The sequence below is a fragment of the Haliotis cracherodii genome, unplaced genomic scaffold, assembly GCF_022045235.1.
Source record: "Haliotis cracherodii isolate W230 unplaced genomic scaffold, xgHalCrac1.p SCAF_12, whole genome shotgun sequence".
Taxonomy (NCBI): Eukaryota; Metazoa; Mollusca; class Gastropoda; order Lepetellida; family Haliotidae; genus Haliotis; species Haliotis cracherodii.
In genome coordinates, this window is record NW_027266267.1 from 10566476 (window position 1) to 10585068 (window position 18593).

At 37.4% G+C, this 18593-nt stretch overlaps 1 protein-coding gene across 1 annotated transcript; it reads right to left on the minus strand.

The window, feature by feature from the left end:
* Positions 1–1100: 1100 nt before the first annotated feature.
* LOC139456996 (uncharacterized) lies at positions 1101–7785 on the minus strand. Its single transcript, XM_071238454.1, has 5 exons — positions 7725–7785; positions 6956–7031; positions 6374–6661; positions 4349–4639; positions 1101–1489 (listed from the first exon to the last, which is right to left on the minus strand). The coding sequence occupies exons 2-5, from the start codon at positions 7029–7031 to the stop codon at positions 1101–1103; spliced, it is 1044 nt and encodes a 347-aa protein (XP_071094555.1). The 5' UTR covers positions 7725–7785.
* Between the last annotated feature and the right edge of the window lie 10808 nt (positions 7786–18593).

Genomic DNA, 18593 nt, shown 5'->3' on the forward strand with positions numbered 1-18593 from the left:
TGAAAAATTAGAACGGAAATAGAAATGCATAATTATTGTGTCAATGACAGTAGCTTACAATTGAAGTTGGCAAATTTATCATACCGAACACATGTGTGGTATCAGTAACCAATTGGAAAACCATTACCAGACCGTAGCTTGCTGTTAAAACTCATTCGAATAACACTTTCCAAAAATACAACATCCCAGTTAAGTATAGATATATGCTATTAACTGAGTCATTAAATTTACATTGTCCATTGCATGACCACCTTAGTGTTAATCATATTAATCTATATTATTTCAACATTTATGTTTGTTTATTGAAGCCATTATCACTTAAACCCGTTTCAATGGCACATGAATATGTAACAGGGTCGGGTGGTCATCCTGGCTGACTTGGTTGATGCATGTAATCATATCCCGATTTGCATAAATCCATGCTAATGATGTCAGTCGCTGGATTTTCCTGTCCAGCCTCGATTATTTACACACCACCATGATAAAGCTGATACATTGCTGTGTGAGGCGTTAAACCACAAAACCACGTTAAACATATGAAATACATCAATACACATCAATAATGATACAAACAAAACAACAATAATGAAAAGAAAGTTATAAACATAAAAACAACAACATAATGTATCAATTGCAAGCAACTTTGAAAAAACAAAAACAATTGGTGAGTGAATAAATGATAGGGGATGTACAATTATTTTTGGTTGCGAATGAGATAAGAAAGAGCTATAACGTGCTTGCTTGCAGTGCTGACTCCAGGTGACGAGCTAACAAATTTACAACTACCAGTTTCCACAAAAAGGAAAACGAAATCACACGTGCAGATTTCAATGAGAATGAACAGCAATCATTGACGTATTATGTTAACCCCTCTTCTGCACTACTAGGATAAATTCTCTTGTTGAATACATATATGAGCTTACAAAGTAAAAACAAAACCAGCTTGTTATGAACATGCTACATCTATCTTCAAAATAAAATTTAATTTGCTGCGTTTGATCCATCATAATTATTGTATAACCCCAACGTTACTACTCTGTGCATCGCCAAACAGTGGTACGGTTACGTTCTGCTTGGTTTTATTGGCAGTGGCAGACAGTCTATCTGTTCATGTACAATCTGTCGTATATTGTTTCCCCGTTCCCCATGCTATCATGCAGATCTTTAGTATCTCTGAGTGTCATGACCGAACACTGGGTTGCGCAGCTCTCTGAACTGCCGTTCATGCCGTTGCTTTTACAAACGTCCTGAAAACTTATACCCACTTCGGAATAAGCCGTATTTGACTCAGAGGGAAGACTGGATTGACGTGGTTCAGATGGATTTACCTTTTTTCTACAACAGCAACAGCAGCAGGCGATGGTGATAATTAGTATGACGATGACTGCCAGAGTAACTCCTGCTGCAACTACCAATAGAGTTGAAACATCCTTTGGAGGGATTTCGGTTGTCGGAGCTCCTACGGAGAGAGTGGTTGGTACATTAGTTCCTGTAACAGAATAGTTGTCTCTTAAATACAATGGTTTTCAGTAAATAATTTGCGTTTCTTACATGCTCAAAGACAACATTTATTTTAGACAAAAAAACTGTAAAGTGTTTCGAACGGTACAGTTTTAAAGATGACGTGAATTATGGGCCATGTATCACTTCTCAACAATTACACGACACTCACTCGGACAAATTAATCCATATGCGTAGGTGTTAGTTTGTTTGCGTGAAGTGTCACATGCGCATGCTGCTTCGTCGATTGATGGTGCACCCTCTTAATTAACTGTATCCCAACTGTGAGCAGAGTAAGGTACTACGACTCGTTAAGTGATACAGATCAACCAGATAATGATTACAAAAGTTGTATAAACACATCGTTGGAGTAGGTTTTGTTAAATGATATAGAACATGGGACTGTTATGTGTATGTTACAAAATCGTTTGAACTTGGAGTGTTTTGCGTTCTTATGCAATAAACTAAATGTTAGAAAGAAAAATAATAAAAGCGACAAAACCCTTTCCACACTGAAAAGAGTAGATTGTATTATTCACGAGCATGTGTTTATAAACCACATTTACATAGTGATGACACCAGGTGTTCGTGAAAAGGTGCGCGTATCCTGCCCCACAGGTGGTACACGTCACAAACATAAATTATGGAACAGCTTGGGACTTTCATTCTTGTCACTTATGCGTCAAATTTAGAAATGTCCCCTACATGTCATCCATACAACTTTTGAAGCTCCACTGATCTATTGTCATCACGTTTTGTAACAAAAGTCCTGTCGACATCTTTGTGCGGCAGGACATAGACTCAATACATTGACGTTGGCAGTTTGCTAATTACAAAGAGGCTGTCTTTAATTTTGTCATTAGAACCATATGACCTTTCTGTACACATCAGTCGAATCCAGTGATTTTCTTTTTTCGGGGATAATCAGAATGCAAATTTTGGTAGACACAATTGGAAACCTCTCTGGTGATGCCCGATCTATGCTGACTTTTGTCGATAATTCCTGTTCGGCCTCTCCAACATAAATCAATCCACAAAGTCTACATTAAACACCATATGCGCCAGGACGTATTAAAAGATTAATGTCTCCAAAACTCATAAAGCCAAAGTTAGGTAAGATGCAATAGCAAGGCCAAGCATACTCTATTTCTTAGAGATGACCAGCGACTGAAATGTATATAAACAGAACAGACAAAGAAATTCTATCAATTTCTAAAAATCGAAATAAAGAAATGATCATATCAATACAGACATATACATCTTATCAATGAAAAACGAAGAAAGTTTATCAAAACTAAAACTCGCTCAGCAGTAAGGGGCCAGAAAGGTGCAGTGTTAAACTGCGCATGGGATCTCAAGTTGCCTAGCACTATAAAATCGGCATTAGCCCGGACTAGAAAAGCAGCCACACTCACACACATGTATGTGAAGGGCAGGCTCCAGTTAAACAAGTATGACGGCATATAGGCTGGGATAATAGTAGCTTCCCTTTGATAAAGGGCAGTTACTCCAGCGGGCGGAACGATGGATTGCCGCGAAAGGCAAACAGAAACAATTTGTCTCGGCGATGAACCTGTATGTAGTTACACCACTCTTTTAGAAACAGATGACAACTGGAACTATATACAATGTTGTCACTGTCCAGCTGAAAAATCACTAAAATTCTGACGTGAAATATATATTCATGCAAAAAAATCCAGGAACACCTGCAATGCTTAGGTAATGTTTGTGAGAATGAGAACAGAGCAAAAATGTTATCAGGAGGGTATTTTGTCATGCACATGCAGCAACATTGTGAGTCTCTTTTCTCCATTGCTACTATCACACACAAGTATTATGTTTACTCATCCATGTTTAACATTCAACAAAAGATAACATTGTATGACACGATTAAATTTCCGTATTTGACACCCCGATGATTTTACACACTGAAAAGATTAGAACTTCGTATGTGTATTGTAGAAATAATACAGGGGACATATGGGATGTGCGTGAACATGTCTGCAGTGATTGCCTTTGAACTGTTCACTTTCATTTATCGTTAACTGATAAAATGTGGTATCTGAAGGATTGTAAGATGTGCTAAGATATCTTAGTGTATCTTACTTTCAGTAGGCTTTCAAATGATATTTATGGTTGACATGTGGAGAACATTATCATATTAGGCGCATCAATGGGAGGCAATACCCTTTTTTGACTTTTACCATGTATTCTCTTTTTTTTAGGCAAACGCTTGACTTTTATTGCATGTCTTTGTAATGGGTGCAACCGGTTGGGCAGAATACGCTCATTTTTTCCCGAACCACTGGTTCATCACTGTTTGATAGAGACATTCTTGTGATATTGTCGGAATCATGAATAGGACTCAGCTTTGGGTAAAGATTTCTTATCATTATGAAAACGATTTTGTGGTGTTAACTTACACTAACTGTCAGGCGTACATTTTTTCAGTTAAATATGCTTAACAACCAGCTGGCGTGGCTCGGTTCATGTTAACATAACACGCAGTTGCAAATATGCAACCTCCATACAAATATTTTAAACAACACTTCATTTTAAGGAAACGTGCATTGGTATCAAATAAACAATCAGATGTAAAAGAAACATGATTTACGATAAGAATCAGTATTGTACTTATTTTACGCACATGTAAACATTTAACCTAGGACGTTTGACTTCAACTAGCAATACATAGCAACATAAAGTAACATTACCCCCTGCAAATGGTGTTAAGGGTTACATTTAGCACTTAGCATGTATGCAATGGATAAACATGTCCGAGTCCCCTGACCTAATTATGTTAAAGACATTTGACGTGCAGCTGAATACCGACATGAATAATACTTACTGTTCGGCTGTAGCTCGTTAACACCTCCAGGAGTAATATTCCACTGGTGATTACCACAGACAAACACAAGGTTAACGTTCCCGAAGTGAGCTTGTGTCACATTGATGGACAGGTTTTTGATGGTAGCGTCCCTCCAAGTCTCACGTGTATAGGTGACACTCCCGATCTGTAGTGTTAAGTTGTAAGCATCAGAGCAGTGGTAGTCTCGAATGTCCACTGTGAGTGATATTCTGTCACCCAGATTCACTGAATCAGCATCCACATCACTGGTTATGTTGACCGAGGGAATCTCTAAAACATGAAATATTGCATAACCGTATACATGTCTCAATCATAACAATCTACATGTTTAACATTGTGTAAATAAATATATCAAGTTGATTAAATAAATTACAACATTTCAATTATAAGCGGTACAGTCATGAAGATCATGCTCATGTAAGGAATCGTAGAAGGGACATTGTCCATTTTTTTGCATTGTGGCATTGTCGCTTTTACACAAATCACAATAAGCTGTCAAAATGCAAAACAATGCGATATTTTTACCATTGTCGCGCTTGAAATTATATTTTAGACGTTTGCTTCATGTTTCAAGTGCAGTTTATAAAATGTGTGAAAAAAGTATTTAAATGCATATCAGTTCAGGTTACTGAATGTGGTGCAGGCCTTAGACGTAGCGTTGGTACAGCACTGACAAACCAAAAAACATAATCAGGACGAATCAGCATTTGAACACTTGATCATAGTCATTCGAAAATTCTCGATTTGAGTGAGTGATCGAGTTCGTTTTTTAACGCCGCTTTGAGCAATAATTCCGTTATTTCATAACGTCTGAGTTTAGAGGAAGGTCTTAAGTGATGCATGTGATCAGTGCTGGGATTAGAAACCACATTCATACTTTCACTTGCGCCAAGGAAACGCAACTCTACACAAACAATTACGCCGGCTAAAACGACTGGGCCAACCATGTCCCTCAACCATTTGAAATGTTGCTGGAGACCAGATCAAAATATCATAGAAATGCAAAGAGATTGTTGCTTGCTGTGAAAACACATTTCCTTTAGAGGATAAACGTCACTTACAATAAGGATAGTTGAAGTATTTGGAAACGCTACAAGACTTGTATTTATTTTTAAAAAAGCAAACCACATTGCCGTTGGTACTTTGGTTTAATATTAATTTTAGCTTACGAAAGGCCACTGGGGTTTGAAAAGAAGCATAATTTCTGCGCATGCGTATATCAACTAATTTACTTCAAATGCGGACCATTTAATGGAACATGGAGACAACGCGACATTAACAAAATGTCACGTTGTCGCATAGTTGAGCATTTTATAGCATTCTTTACACATTTTAGATTCGGCGACATGTCGATAACCTTCAACCTTCAGCAATGCAGTATTGCTACCTTTGGGGAAAAAGTCATAAATAGTATTTAAAGCGCGAAAATACGACAACACGACAATGCGACAAACGGACAAAATGTCGCATACTCGCGATTTGGTAAATTTTGACAAGGAGACATTGCGACAACATGACAATGTTCCTTCTAGAATCTCATTTGAGACGCAAACTAATATCCTACACTAATTAGAGAGAGTTTGAAATATATGGAGTGGTATTTAGCATTTCCTTCAAGATTATTGCACGTGTGTGTGTGCGTGTCTACGCCAACCCTCGTATGCCCACGCACGCATGCACGCATGCACGCATGCACACACGCGCACACACATCCTATTCATCTTTACCCACCATATCCCTACAACAATTTGACTATGTCTAGGTCAGTCTAGGCCACACACAGTATACTGACTCCGAGCCGAACAGTTGTTTTAGCCCCTTTATGCCGAGCGCCATACAGGGTAACAACAAGTACCATCTTTTAACGTCATTTGGTATTACGCGGACGGGAATCGAATCCCGGACCTTCCGCTCTACCACTTGCCCACGGAGGTGGTTCGAACTAGAAATGAGTATAATTGCATATCAAAATGCATGTATAAATGGATAAAGACTTCTACCTACTTGCAGCGACAAGATGACAAAACTTTGTTCCAAATGCTCTTCCATCAGAACATGACCAGTTCCTTGCATGTTGTGGCTGCACACTGATTATCGTGAGTTCAGTCTGTGTTTGGTTGATGATGCTTGCATTATATCCTATTACATTGGTACAGCCTGACGTCTGACATTGTGGTGCAACTCCGCATGGGCAGGAGTAAACGGTATTATTGAAGTTGACAGACGTGGAACAGGTAATTTTGGTAGAGGTACCCAAGTAGGCTATGTCAGGACAGTTTATTGCAGGTGAATCTGAGCAAAAAGTAATTAGGAAAATGCAACATCATTTTGTAAGCATATCTTACATGTTTTAATTATTTACAAACCGCCGTCATATAGCGGGAATATTGCTGAATGCGGCGTCAAACAACGAACAAACAAACATTTGTTATAGTTGTTCATACCCTCGTTCACAATTTGTCTATACAGTACATTATGCAATCAAGAAGAAACGTGTTCACATAGTTTGTCTTGTTTGTAACCTTATCAGCTCGGAGATGACGGGATAACCATGATATTTAGCATTAACCTATTTCAGACACCTACCACTCTGTGCCAGGTGAAATGTGAAGATGGTGTGTATCGAGAGGAGAAAGACCTTCAGGATGACAGAATGCTTCATCTGGAAATATAAGAAGACTACATCAACGTTTGTCTATTATTACATAGCTAGGATTAATATGAACATTTCAGAAATGTCAGTAATTAATACTACCGATTACATTTATAGTACACACGATATCCCTGGTTAATAAACACTTCGACGCTATCACTATTACATAGGCATGTATGTTACTTACTAGTATTAATCTACTAATCAAGAAGGAGAGTAAATATGCAGTGTTGTGAGTTAGTAATTATGTAATCAATACTAAACTAACTATGTGTGCGTGCGCGTGGAATATGTTTGTGTCATTCTTTGTATCATTGCATGTACCTCTCTGTCTCACACACACACGCACACACATACACACACAGACACAAACACACACTCTCTCTCTCACTCTTTCTCTCTCTCTCTCTCTCTCTCTCTCTCTCCCTCTCTCTCTCTTTTGCAGAGGCGGTCGGGTAGCCTAGTGGTTAAAGTTCGTGGGTACAATGTGTGAAGCCCATTTCTGGTGCCGAGATTTTGCGGGAATATTGCTAAATGCAGCGTAAGACCATACTCACTCACTATCTCTTTCTTTCTTTCTCTCTCTCATTATCTCTCTCTCTCTCTCTGTCTCTCCCTCTCCCCGTCTCTCTATCTATTTATCTCTTTACATGAAACACAGCCCATACGAATACGGATCGTTTGTAGGAATGTGGCACTTACTTTGTGATTTCCCCTTGTCGATCGCAGTTGTACGAAGCATGAAGATAAACTGTTTTCACAACGTTATACTGATCCAAATGTGACACGGTAAATTGTTCAATAACTCTTATCATTGCCATATCATTGTGCTGATAAAGTTTTCTGTTCCTGGTTCGATTCACTATTGATAATGTCATAGTAGCTGTCTATGTGGTCGTTGTGTTCCTCTGTAGCATTGCTAGTGTAAGTGTCTATTTCGCCGTATACATATCTCAATCTGTCAAAGTAAACACCACACCCCCGTTTACTGCATTTGTTATAAGCACAATGGATATGGTATAGTCGATACTCTAATGGAGACTTTGTTATGTAGAAAATTATTCCACGACTTGACCTCAACATCAGTTCACACATACTGTATCAATATTTAAGTAGTCACCTACTGTCATGCATTTTATAAATCACTCGGTGTTTAAATATGATTAACTCAAAGAATGTTTACCGTTGTCAGACACATATCAGCCTTAAGGTGGTACATCAGGTTTTAAAAATACCAGCTTTGAAAGTCGAGGTTACAGAGAATAATACGGTAAGTTTTGCACATATATGTATAAATTCCAAGCTTTGTTTTCGAAAACGATAAGGCCACAAACGCTGACGGACTACTGTTTCAAGATTAGTTGACTCTAGAATAGAGGATGCTGGTACATTGATTTGAACGATGTTACTGTTTTCGTAGTGTTGTCTACAGTTTTAATGTTAATGCTTTCGTAAATATATGGTCTATAAGGTTATATTTGATGTATGTAAAATAATAGACTTGAATGTAGATGTTAACGTAAACAAAGGTGTGCAGACTTTCGTAAATCTGCTAGAGACATGGAACCCTCCTGCTAAAATTGTACTTCAGAGTTGTGTTTCCACAATATGCAGAAGTATTTATAGAACCAACTCGAGTAGAACTTAACTTTTTGTCAACATTCTCAGAACCAGACTTGTTAAAACTAGATTTGTTTGCTTGTTTGTTTGTTTGTTTGTTTGTTGTTTAACGCTGCACTTAGCAATATTCCCGTTTTATGGCCGCGGTCTGTAAATGATTGAGTCTGGATCAGACAATCCAGTGATTGACATCACGGGCATCGATCCACGCTATTGGGATACGATGACATGCATCAACCAAGTCAGACAGCCTGGCCATCTGATCCCGTTAGTCGCCTCTTACGACAAGCAGATTCGCCATTTACGGCAAGCCTGGGTTCCTGAAGACCTATTCTAACCCGGATCTTCAGGGGTCATACTGTCACTGAAAAGGACTGCCTTTGGTTTTTGTACGTGTGAAACCAAATGTGGGATTCATTATAAAGAACAAATTATGATCAGTTTATGTTAATGTAAGTAAGTTTTGAATTTTTAAAGCAAAGTAGTATTTATCCATTTGTTAGACTGACATTTGACTGACTGGAAGCCGGAAGGATGTCAGGGTTTCGAAATCGTACTTGAAGTTATTTTGTGTGCGTTTATTTCAGTCATTTGTGCCAGGGATGCTGCGGGTTGGCAAAGTTGACGTCCACAGCGAGGTCGGTCTCTGGTGTTACCGATCTGTCACTCTGTTTTGAACTGATTTCAATATGACTAAAAAAAAACCTTAATATTTGACCAATTTCTTACACAAAGTTTCAGCGTCATCGTGGGTAATATGACGAAAATTTTGATTATCTGAACAATCCAATCTGACCATTTTAATTTAGTGTTTTTTTGTGTTTTTTGGATTTTTTTTCAATTTAGTCAAGTATGTATGTAATGTATGTAAACAAAGGAAACCAATGGACCACGATCTCACACAAGCGATGACACACAAGCTTTAAAATTTAGATGAGTGAAATCCGAAAAGTCCGAAGTGTTACAACGGCATTAAGAAATAACAAATCAATGACAAAACTACCTGAATGTTGAAGTTACGTGAACTTACAGTGACGGAAGTGTGGTTGTGGTTAAAACTTCATTTATATGAATGGTATATGGATGGTAATTGTTTCACTGTGCATCCTCAAACATTATTCCACAGCTGACTACATTATAACCGAACAAGGACTTGAAGCAAAGCTGGTTATCAATCATTATGATAAGATTTCTACAGACTTAACGGGTTCATTATTCGTGTCACATTTACAGGTCGTTTATCACGTAAGTTTGATATGTAGTCATGTAAGAGAACGGCACTTTCCTCGTTCCTCTAACTATTGCCATTGTTATGTATATACACGACCGATAAATATAACGTCCAACTAAATATGCACACACAGCAATGTCCTTGTTTCTCTAACTGTTACAATTGTCATGTATGCAAACTTCCGTTAACTTTAACGTTCTGTTGAATATCACACGACACTTTCCTTTTTTCTCTTTCCTTTACAGATTGGTATGTATTAAACTTCCTTTAAATGTAACATCCAATGAACACACGGTATTTATCATTAATCCCCATTACACGTGTGTTCAACACATGAGACATGGGTACACAACGGAATGGAGATACGGTAGTGATGATACGATGATATGCTATTAATGTGTCACACGGTTTATGATACATACGGTAATAAGATACGATGATATGTTATTAATGTGCCACATGGTGTATGTTACATACGGTAATAAGATACGATGATATGTTATTAATGTGTCACACGCTTTTTGTTGCATACGGTAATAAGATACGATGATATGTTATTAATGTGTCAATCGGTGTATGTTGCATACGGTAATAAGATATGATGATATGCTATTAATGTGTCATCCGGTTGCATTCGAATTTATACAATTATCACAACGATATGATATTGCGTCCGGCCTAAAAGGTCTATGAGACACAATTATAACATTATGATACAATAAGATACAACATGCTTCAATATCAATACATGTTAAAACCATTTATTGGGAATATATTTGCTCGTTGTATATATATATATTTAATTTATTTCATCAGTAAGTGTGTTGATAGACTGAGGACAAATGAGTGGGAAGACGTTTTCTTCTATGAGCATAGTGTTTACAGCAACTGCAAGGCCTAGAAATACCTCTTCATGCAGCATTAAATAAGCGAACTGATCAATTGGAGCCATGTTAACAAACAACAGAGTAACCAGAGAAGCTTGATGGAATAAAACATACCTTATTTAAGAAATGAAGTTTGCTCTACCTCATGTTTGCCCTGAACTTTTATGGTTAAAGCACAAGGACGCTTGTCGGGTCATGCTAACATAGCCGATGTTCTGTGTCGCTTGTTATTGTGATTTGAGGTCTACTTTGTCGTAAAAGTTGCAACATTGTTTCCAGCACGTATGTTAACAGACTGCAGCAACTGCAAGCCTTGGTACAGTATGTTTACCGAGTTGTTTGCACCGCAGTCATAATATGACGTAAATCGACGGTCTGGGATGACTACGGACAGTTACACACGTCCTTATGGGATTTTATTCAAGCTCTGACCAAAATGCACGTGCATTTTCGGGGCCATCATGGGTGATGATGACAAGATGAATAATTATCATGCAATCTATCTGATTTTTTATGGTGCACAGGATTATTTTCTGCTAATGTTCTTGAACAATTCTTTAAGTACTTCAGATGGACCTGGTGAGGTTTTCACGATTTCTAAGACACAAGTCTGTAGTACGTAGACAACCCTTATGAGTGAAATCGGCAGCACTGCAGTTTACCGGACGCAGCTGCAAAGCTAACTGGCTCTGTCAACCGGACGTGGCTCTTGCTTCGCCTTTTATCGCGTGGCTGTTCGGGCCTAGTGGTTTGTGTCAGTGTTGCCGTGAAATCCGAAACTATATTGGCTTCAACCAATATTGGAAAGGTTCTACAGACTTAAAAGCTTCACTACTTGTGTCAAAGTTACATGTATTTATAAATTAACATTGATATTAAGTCATAAAAGATAACAATACTTTCCTCATTTCTCTTTATATTGTAACTGTTATGAATATACACTTTCGCTTGATATAACGTTCAATTAAATATTCCCACACAGCAATGTCGGTGTTTCTCTTACTGTTTCACTTGGTATGTAAACAACTTTCGTTACATTTAGCGTTCAACTGAATATTCAAACACATGTCATTTTCCTTGTTTCTCTTTCCTTTACAAATTGTTATATATATAAATTTCCTATAACCATAACATCCAATGTACTCTTCAAACACACGCCTTTTCCGTTGTTCCTCTAACTATTGTAATTGGTATGTATAAAGGAAGTTAATATGCATAACAATTTGTAATGGAAAGAGAAACAAGGAGAGTGCCGTGTCCATTGGATATTCAAACACTCGGCACTTTCCTCGTTTCTCTTTCCATTACAAATTGTTATGCATACATTTTTTCCTTTAATATAACACCCAATTAACTCTTCAAACCCACGACATTTTCCTTCTTCCTCTAACTATTGTAACTATTGTGTTTTCACACTTTTGCTGTATGCTGACGGGGATTATTTTTGTTAAACGTCGCTTGTTTGTGTGTTTGTTTGTTGTTTAACGCCTCATTCAGCAATATGACGGCAGTATATAAATAACCCAGTCTAGAGCAAACGATCCAGTGCCTGACATCATGGGGTACGATGACATGCTCCAAGCACCAATAACCTGGATACCCGATCCAGTTAGAGGGCTCTTGGAACAATCAAAGGTTGCTGAAGACCAATTTATTGTGTTTCAATTTGTTTTATTCAATAAGGCTTTTGTGTACAGAATATAACAATACCGATAGGGCTTTAAACATTTGATAATACGTTTCTTTCAACATGAGCATTATGAATGTATTTTACTTAATAAACTACAGTGTAAGAATTGTGAGATGGCAAAAGGAGGTTGAATTTGTAAAAGCTTTGAAGGACTTGGTCCTAGTATAAGTTGGTCTTAGGTTCAAACATGCGGCAGATAAATATAAAGTGATATTCCGTTTCAACACAGTTTAAGCTGCATCACTTACATTTGCGTAGATTTCGTGGGATATTTGCATTCCGGACACTTTTGATTTCTACATAGTGACAACATAGACGACATTTATAGGAACATTTTTTAGTTTAACCGGCAGCATGAGTTTACATCTAATCAGCCTCAATGGCAGATAGATCAGTGTTGTCAATTGATTGTGACGTCATGGTAACCGATGCCGTCATAATGGTATGCAACGTCAAACAATAATTGCTTTCACACCTGTGGGTGAGAGGCCCATTTGCGATAACATATATGTGAGATCGAATACCAGGCCCGTGATTGGCTACACCATGGTGATGCACTGAGATCGGATTATGAAGGACCACTTTCCTGGTTGTAAGTCATGGATAATTTGCTCGTTGCTTCAGTCGAATGTTCAGATCTAAACAAATCTCTACAGATGTGCAAATCTAAACACCCTGGAGGCCAGACCGACATATGTCGCTCCTCTCCAATCCTCACTAATACACTTTACGGTTTTGTATTTGGTGGGAAATTCCCTCATCTGTCATATCATCCATTGTAATATAGGTGAAGCAAAATTCTTGAAAGTGGCTTATGAAAATTCGCTACATCGTAAATCTCTACATTTTGACACGGTGACATTATTCTATTTCTTACTAATTCTCTTGATTTCATTTGAAAACAATCAACAAATTACACTACGCAGTTTGTCGTAGTGTTAACTGGGAACATGCCACTTTGTGAAAGTCGGTCACCGGCAGTGATCTCATATGGAAGTGAACATTGTTGCTCATATTTGAGCATTTCTTTGAGGCGAAAACTTTTAAGCCGGCATCCATCTGGTTTTGTTATTTTATTTAATTTGTATTATCATCATCGCCTTGATAATCCATAGATAATATTAGATATGGCGTAAACCTTTTTGTGTATGGTCACATTAGTTTTGTTTAGATAAAAGGCATACCCTCAATGACTTAATATTGATGTGATCAATGTTTATTAGCTTTATTGCCAGAACATGTGTTGAAGGAAAGGTAGTCAAATATTTGTTCTACGTAAATATGAGATATGCATTAATTATCAGATAATTACACAACCTTTCAAATGTGATATTTTGCAAACCCTTAAATAAAAAAACAGCTGTTCCTAACTTACCTATATTACAAACATATGCTATTAATATGTCATTCGATTCTCAACTTTCACAACACGCAATAGCTTGCAAATGTTATTTCAATCTCGCCAAAAGCTACTGGAACAGTTTAGGCTCATAACCATAACAGGTGCAAACAAAAGTACAAGGAAAACTTTCTTGATTGATATAGCTGTTATTCATGAACATTATTGAATTTACGACCTTCCTCGTCAACGTATATTAACATATATGCATAACATATTTCTGAATTTGAGCTTCAGTATTAACTTTAATTTCCTTTTCATAACGATGCACGGGTATGGTGAAAAGGAAAAAGACCACGGATGGGTGGAGCCACTGTTCTGACTGGATACTGATCGCCGCGTCTAAAAATAGCTCCCAAACGGTTGGTGAAAACGGGGTGTCACAAGGCGTGGCGCAAAAACCGGGAAAACCCATACTATTTTTGTTCAACTTCACCAATTTAAATGTGAATTTACCAGTACCAAAAAGCTGTTTATCACTTCCAAATAATTGTATAAGGTTGGAGGGGATATTCTAGTTACTTTATATATGGTGGATTAAATAAGACTACCTATTTAAATATATTTACATTCATTGATCGGTTTGTTCCGAGTTTGTTACCATTCGACATTTTGGTCGACTCTGTGAGTGTGTATAAACCACAAAATGAGGTCAGAGGTCAGAGGTCAGAGAGCTAGTTGTCTGTACGCTGATAGCAATCGCGTGTGTAAACGCGCCTGAGTGGTACTTGTATGCTTATAAAAAGCCGTGTGCTATTCATTTTCTTATCATTTCTATATTCATCATGCCCTTTCTAGGCCGGAAGAATATTTGGCCAGTATTGGGGCCATCAAAACTATTATATGGTTAAAGAAGAAGGCAAATTTGACATCACATTACATCAGATTAAGAAGTGGTTCGCCTTAGTATACGCCTAGTCACTGCAACGGTCTTTACAAGTTTTAAAGAAAGGGTGGATGCGACCGGCCTTAATGACCGGTGGGCTACGTCTCTAACTTGGATTCAGATGGCCGAGGTTTCAAGCATCTATTTATAACAATCAAGAAGTTTGCAAGAAACCTACATGTATGTGTGGAGCCACCTCGAAATATAACATCTGATGATGTCATGAAAACACTTTTATACATTTAAACATGATACTCTACCACACGTGATTGGATAATAAGAAAATTGGAAAATGTGTCCCCTCATTTCTTTAGAGTGTTATGGCCCTTCCTCTGTACTTTTCAACCGAGTTATTTATCCAGAGAAGGGGCCTTTTGCGTGAATTATTTTACATTTGATAACAACTTTGAATGAAATAAAGCGGCCTAAGTCGCTATGGATGTTTAAAGCTGTGTAGGGCTTTTGTTAGTATATATTCACTACTACATGAACACACAAAGTTCTCATAGTTCTCCCTGTAGCAGGGGAAAGAGTGAGGACGTTTCCTTAAGATTTGTTTTATTCACAACACAATAATCTATGCTTTTGTATTTCATCGAACGTGTGTGTGCGTGTCCTGTGATTGTACATAATTAAGGATTGACTGTGTATTTTCTTTCGGTTCATTGAGGTATGATTCGAAAATCCGATGTGCAAACTGTATGAATTCGCGTAGCACATGAATCAGGTGATCGTTAATTTATGCACATAACTTGACACGCCTACACAGTCAGTAGCCAATCAACGGAGAGTGGGAATAAAACAACGTTCATTGGACCTGTCACATAAGGCAAGAGGCGAAAAGAACTGCACCAGTCAGACTGTAACGAACCGGAAGAAATATGTCCAAGAGAAGGCGGCTGTTTTTTAAATAACATGGTCATTTGCTGCGTGATTCAAACATTAGTTCCCTGATTACGGTAAAACAGAGTTGAAGAAATGCTAGTTAGAAATGAAACCCGAAGACATGAAAGTTGAACGGAGGCGAGCGGGAAAAAAACAGGCGAGTTTGCTGTTTCATTCATTCTCGGCCTTCGGTTTCAAAGGGAAGTTTGGACAATGAATATGCATGAAATTTGCTAAATGTCCTGTGCATGACGATACACGTAAGCAGAAAGGGAATTCCCTCGACTGTAATATTGGGATTCCCCGACATTCTGCAGTAATAAAAGTAGTGCGCCGCGGTGGGCGTGGCTTATTTTTTTACATTCTTTTGGAAATGAATGCAATAACACGTTACCAATTCTGCTAATCAGAATGCAGAAATTTCCATGAACACAACGAAAATTTAATAATTGTGTAATGAAATGTTTACATATAACCACATTCAATATTGTTATCTATGTATCACAATGGTCGAATTGATACATTTATAAGCTACCGAGTATGTTTACGTTAACTGTTAATCGTAAATATATAGAACATCTATCTCAAACATGACACACCATGATTGACAATGACTGATGTAATACATATGACGAACATAATCTGAACACGACAAATTGCATATGAGCATAGTAATTGAAAATAATTCATTAACACAATCTATCTAAATACATTACCAGAGTTGGCTCTGAAAAATATAATGTTCATCATAATACATATTGAAACGTAAAGCAACACAAGAAAATTAAATAGGTTTGGCAAAATCTACCCACAACAACATTGCAAAAAGGATATAAAGAATATACACAAACGCAGAACATGCTTAAATAACCCAACAAACTGCAAGCATCGACATAAATATTAGCACATGGTTATGTTGCTTACATGAGTGAAGTAAGATGAGGATGTTAGTCAGCCACAGAGTGATGTGTGACTGACTGTCGTCAATATTTATATCTATTCTTGCTGTTACAGATAAGTTCATGTTCTGATCAAATATCAATTTGTTATTTTGACCTTTAGTTACTTACCCTATCGTGACAAAATGCATTGAAACGACATTTGTTATAAAAGGGTTTGTGTTTGAAGTCCAGTATGGATAGGACTAAGTTTCCAGTTGCTTGTTTGACACGAATGCACGAGTGTAAGAATACCTGGTACTGTATGTTCATGATAGTAAAAAACAGATACTGGTGTATGAATTTGCATAACTTTATCTGACCAGCATAACAAGTTATACTGGCCATGGAATATGTTGTAATTAAATTATCAATTTGACTGTTAGCATGTTTAATATATAGGAAGAAGATCGGTTAGTGTTTGATATGTCCTTATTTCATAATTAAAATGTATGTAACTTATCACCACACCCAATCCCTATTATACTTCATGTGTCGTTTTAAATATATGTCAACTTTTGTCAAATGTGCCATTGCTAAAAGCTGCACAAATATCACATCTTGAAATGTTGATACTGCGAAAGAAGTATATGATTCGTATATGATTGGTACTAAACAACTATAACATGCATTTGAAGTAACAAACCTAAAAAAACGCTCATATCAAAGGCATGACTTCACGAATTTGACCTTAATGACTATTGGAAAGTGACAATACACGACTGTGATTTCAATCCTAATCATTATATCTGTTAATAATTAGTTATCTAACATCGTCGCTGTCTTTATACTAGTAGTAGGTACATATATAACGAACGTAATAGTTAACTAGGCTATACGTATTTAGAACAGTTTAGAATCTATTTTTTTATAGATTCCAAGCATGTTCATAATTCAAACATGTTTAACAAAACGATATAGATATATATCAATATATATATGCATATCAATATTCACATATTCACAACGGCTAAATTTGTGTAGTCGGGAGATTTACCTGGTGTATCATGTTCAACGATGACTCCCGATAGTACATATCAGCCCGAAAGGCTTCCAAAATATACATGTCAGTTTCAGATAAACACATTTGTAAACTTCGTGCATGCTGCTACATTTATCAAACAAAATTTAAACAATATTCAAAGGAACATGTAGTTAATGTCTAATTGTAATTCGATTGGATGATGCTATCAAAATATGTTTTTGATCATGAAGTAGTTAAATGATATCACACAACACACGACAGAGTTCTTGATGGACACATGCTGGATTATATGTCCCTACGTTGAATCTCCTCAATAGCATTCTTTGCATGCTCTGTAGCCAGGATTTCAAAGGGCGTCAGACGAATCTTGCAAAAGTGCATGTCAGTTTGGCGTGAGGGCGCTGTTATCAATACTTCATCAATACATCACACATACATTCACACATTATATTCTTGTGGTGAATTGAACTCAGGCATTCGGCCTGTCGAGCGACCACTGTAACAACGTGGCTACTCCACCGCCGAGTTTCCAAATGAGCCTCCTAGCTCAGGAGTTGTTCACAACACTTAAGGCGAAGCTCTCAAAACGCTACGTTAGAAATGCGGTGGACGTTAATAAATCAGTGACACACATTACGTCTGATGCAATTCCTTATATTTGACTTGTACCATTTGTTCCACTGTTTTAATGGGTGAGCCGAAGGCTTGCCTTTGCATGTGCTTGTGACGGATGTCAGTGGTGGGTAACGCTCTTTGAAATATATTCATAGAAAGAGCATGTGCAATGGTACATCACACAGGTGTGAAATGACGACACCAGGTTGGAGCTGCTGGAATATTGCTCGTCATGAAGGGTAAGTGGAAGTCATCCCTCTTGTCATACAGTCTTCTGAATGGTTATTCGTAACATGCATGGTTGTTGAACTTATGTTTGGCAAGGGCAACAGAAAAAAGAACATTTCAACTTGACATCGAAGTGTTCTTATACGTGTCATGCATTTACAAAATTATGAATGGTACCTTTGCAGAAAGCAAAGACACTGTGCATGA

What these genes read in the sequence shown, in the direction of transcription:
- LOC139456996 (XM_071238454.1), bottom strand. Translation starts at nt 7,031, where the DNA reads ATGAAGCATTCTGTCATCCTGAAGGTCTTTCTCCTCTCGATACACACC. An exon ending in ATTTCACCTGGCACAGAGTG is followed by an intron (nt 6,662 to 6,955) that starts GTAGGTGTCTGA and finishes CTTTTTGCTCAG; the next exon opens with ATTCACCTGCAATAAACTGT. An exon ending in TAACGAGCTACAGCCGAACA is followed by an intron (nt 1,490 to 4,348) that starts GTAAGTATTATT and finishes ATTCTGTTACAG; the next exon opens with GAACTAATGTACCAACCACT.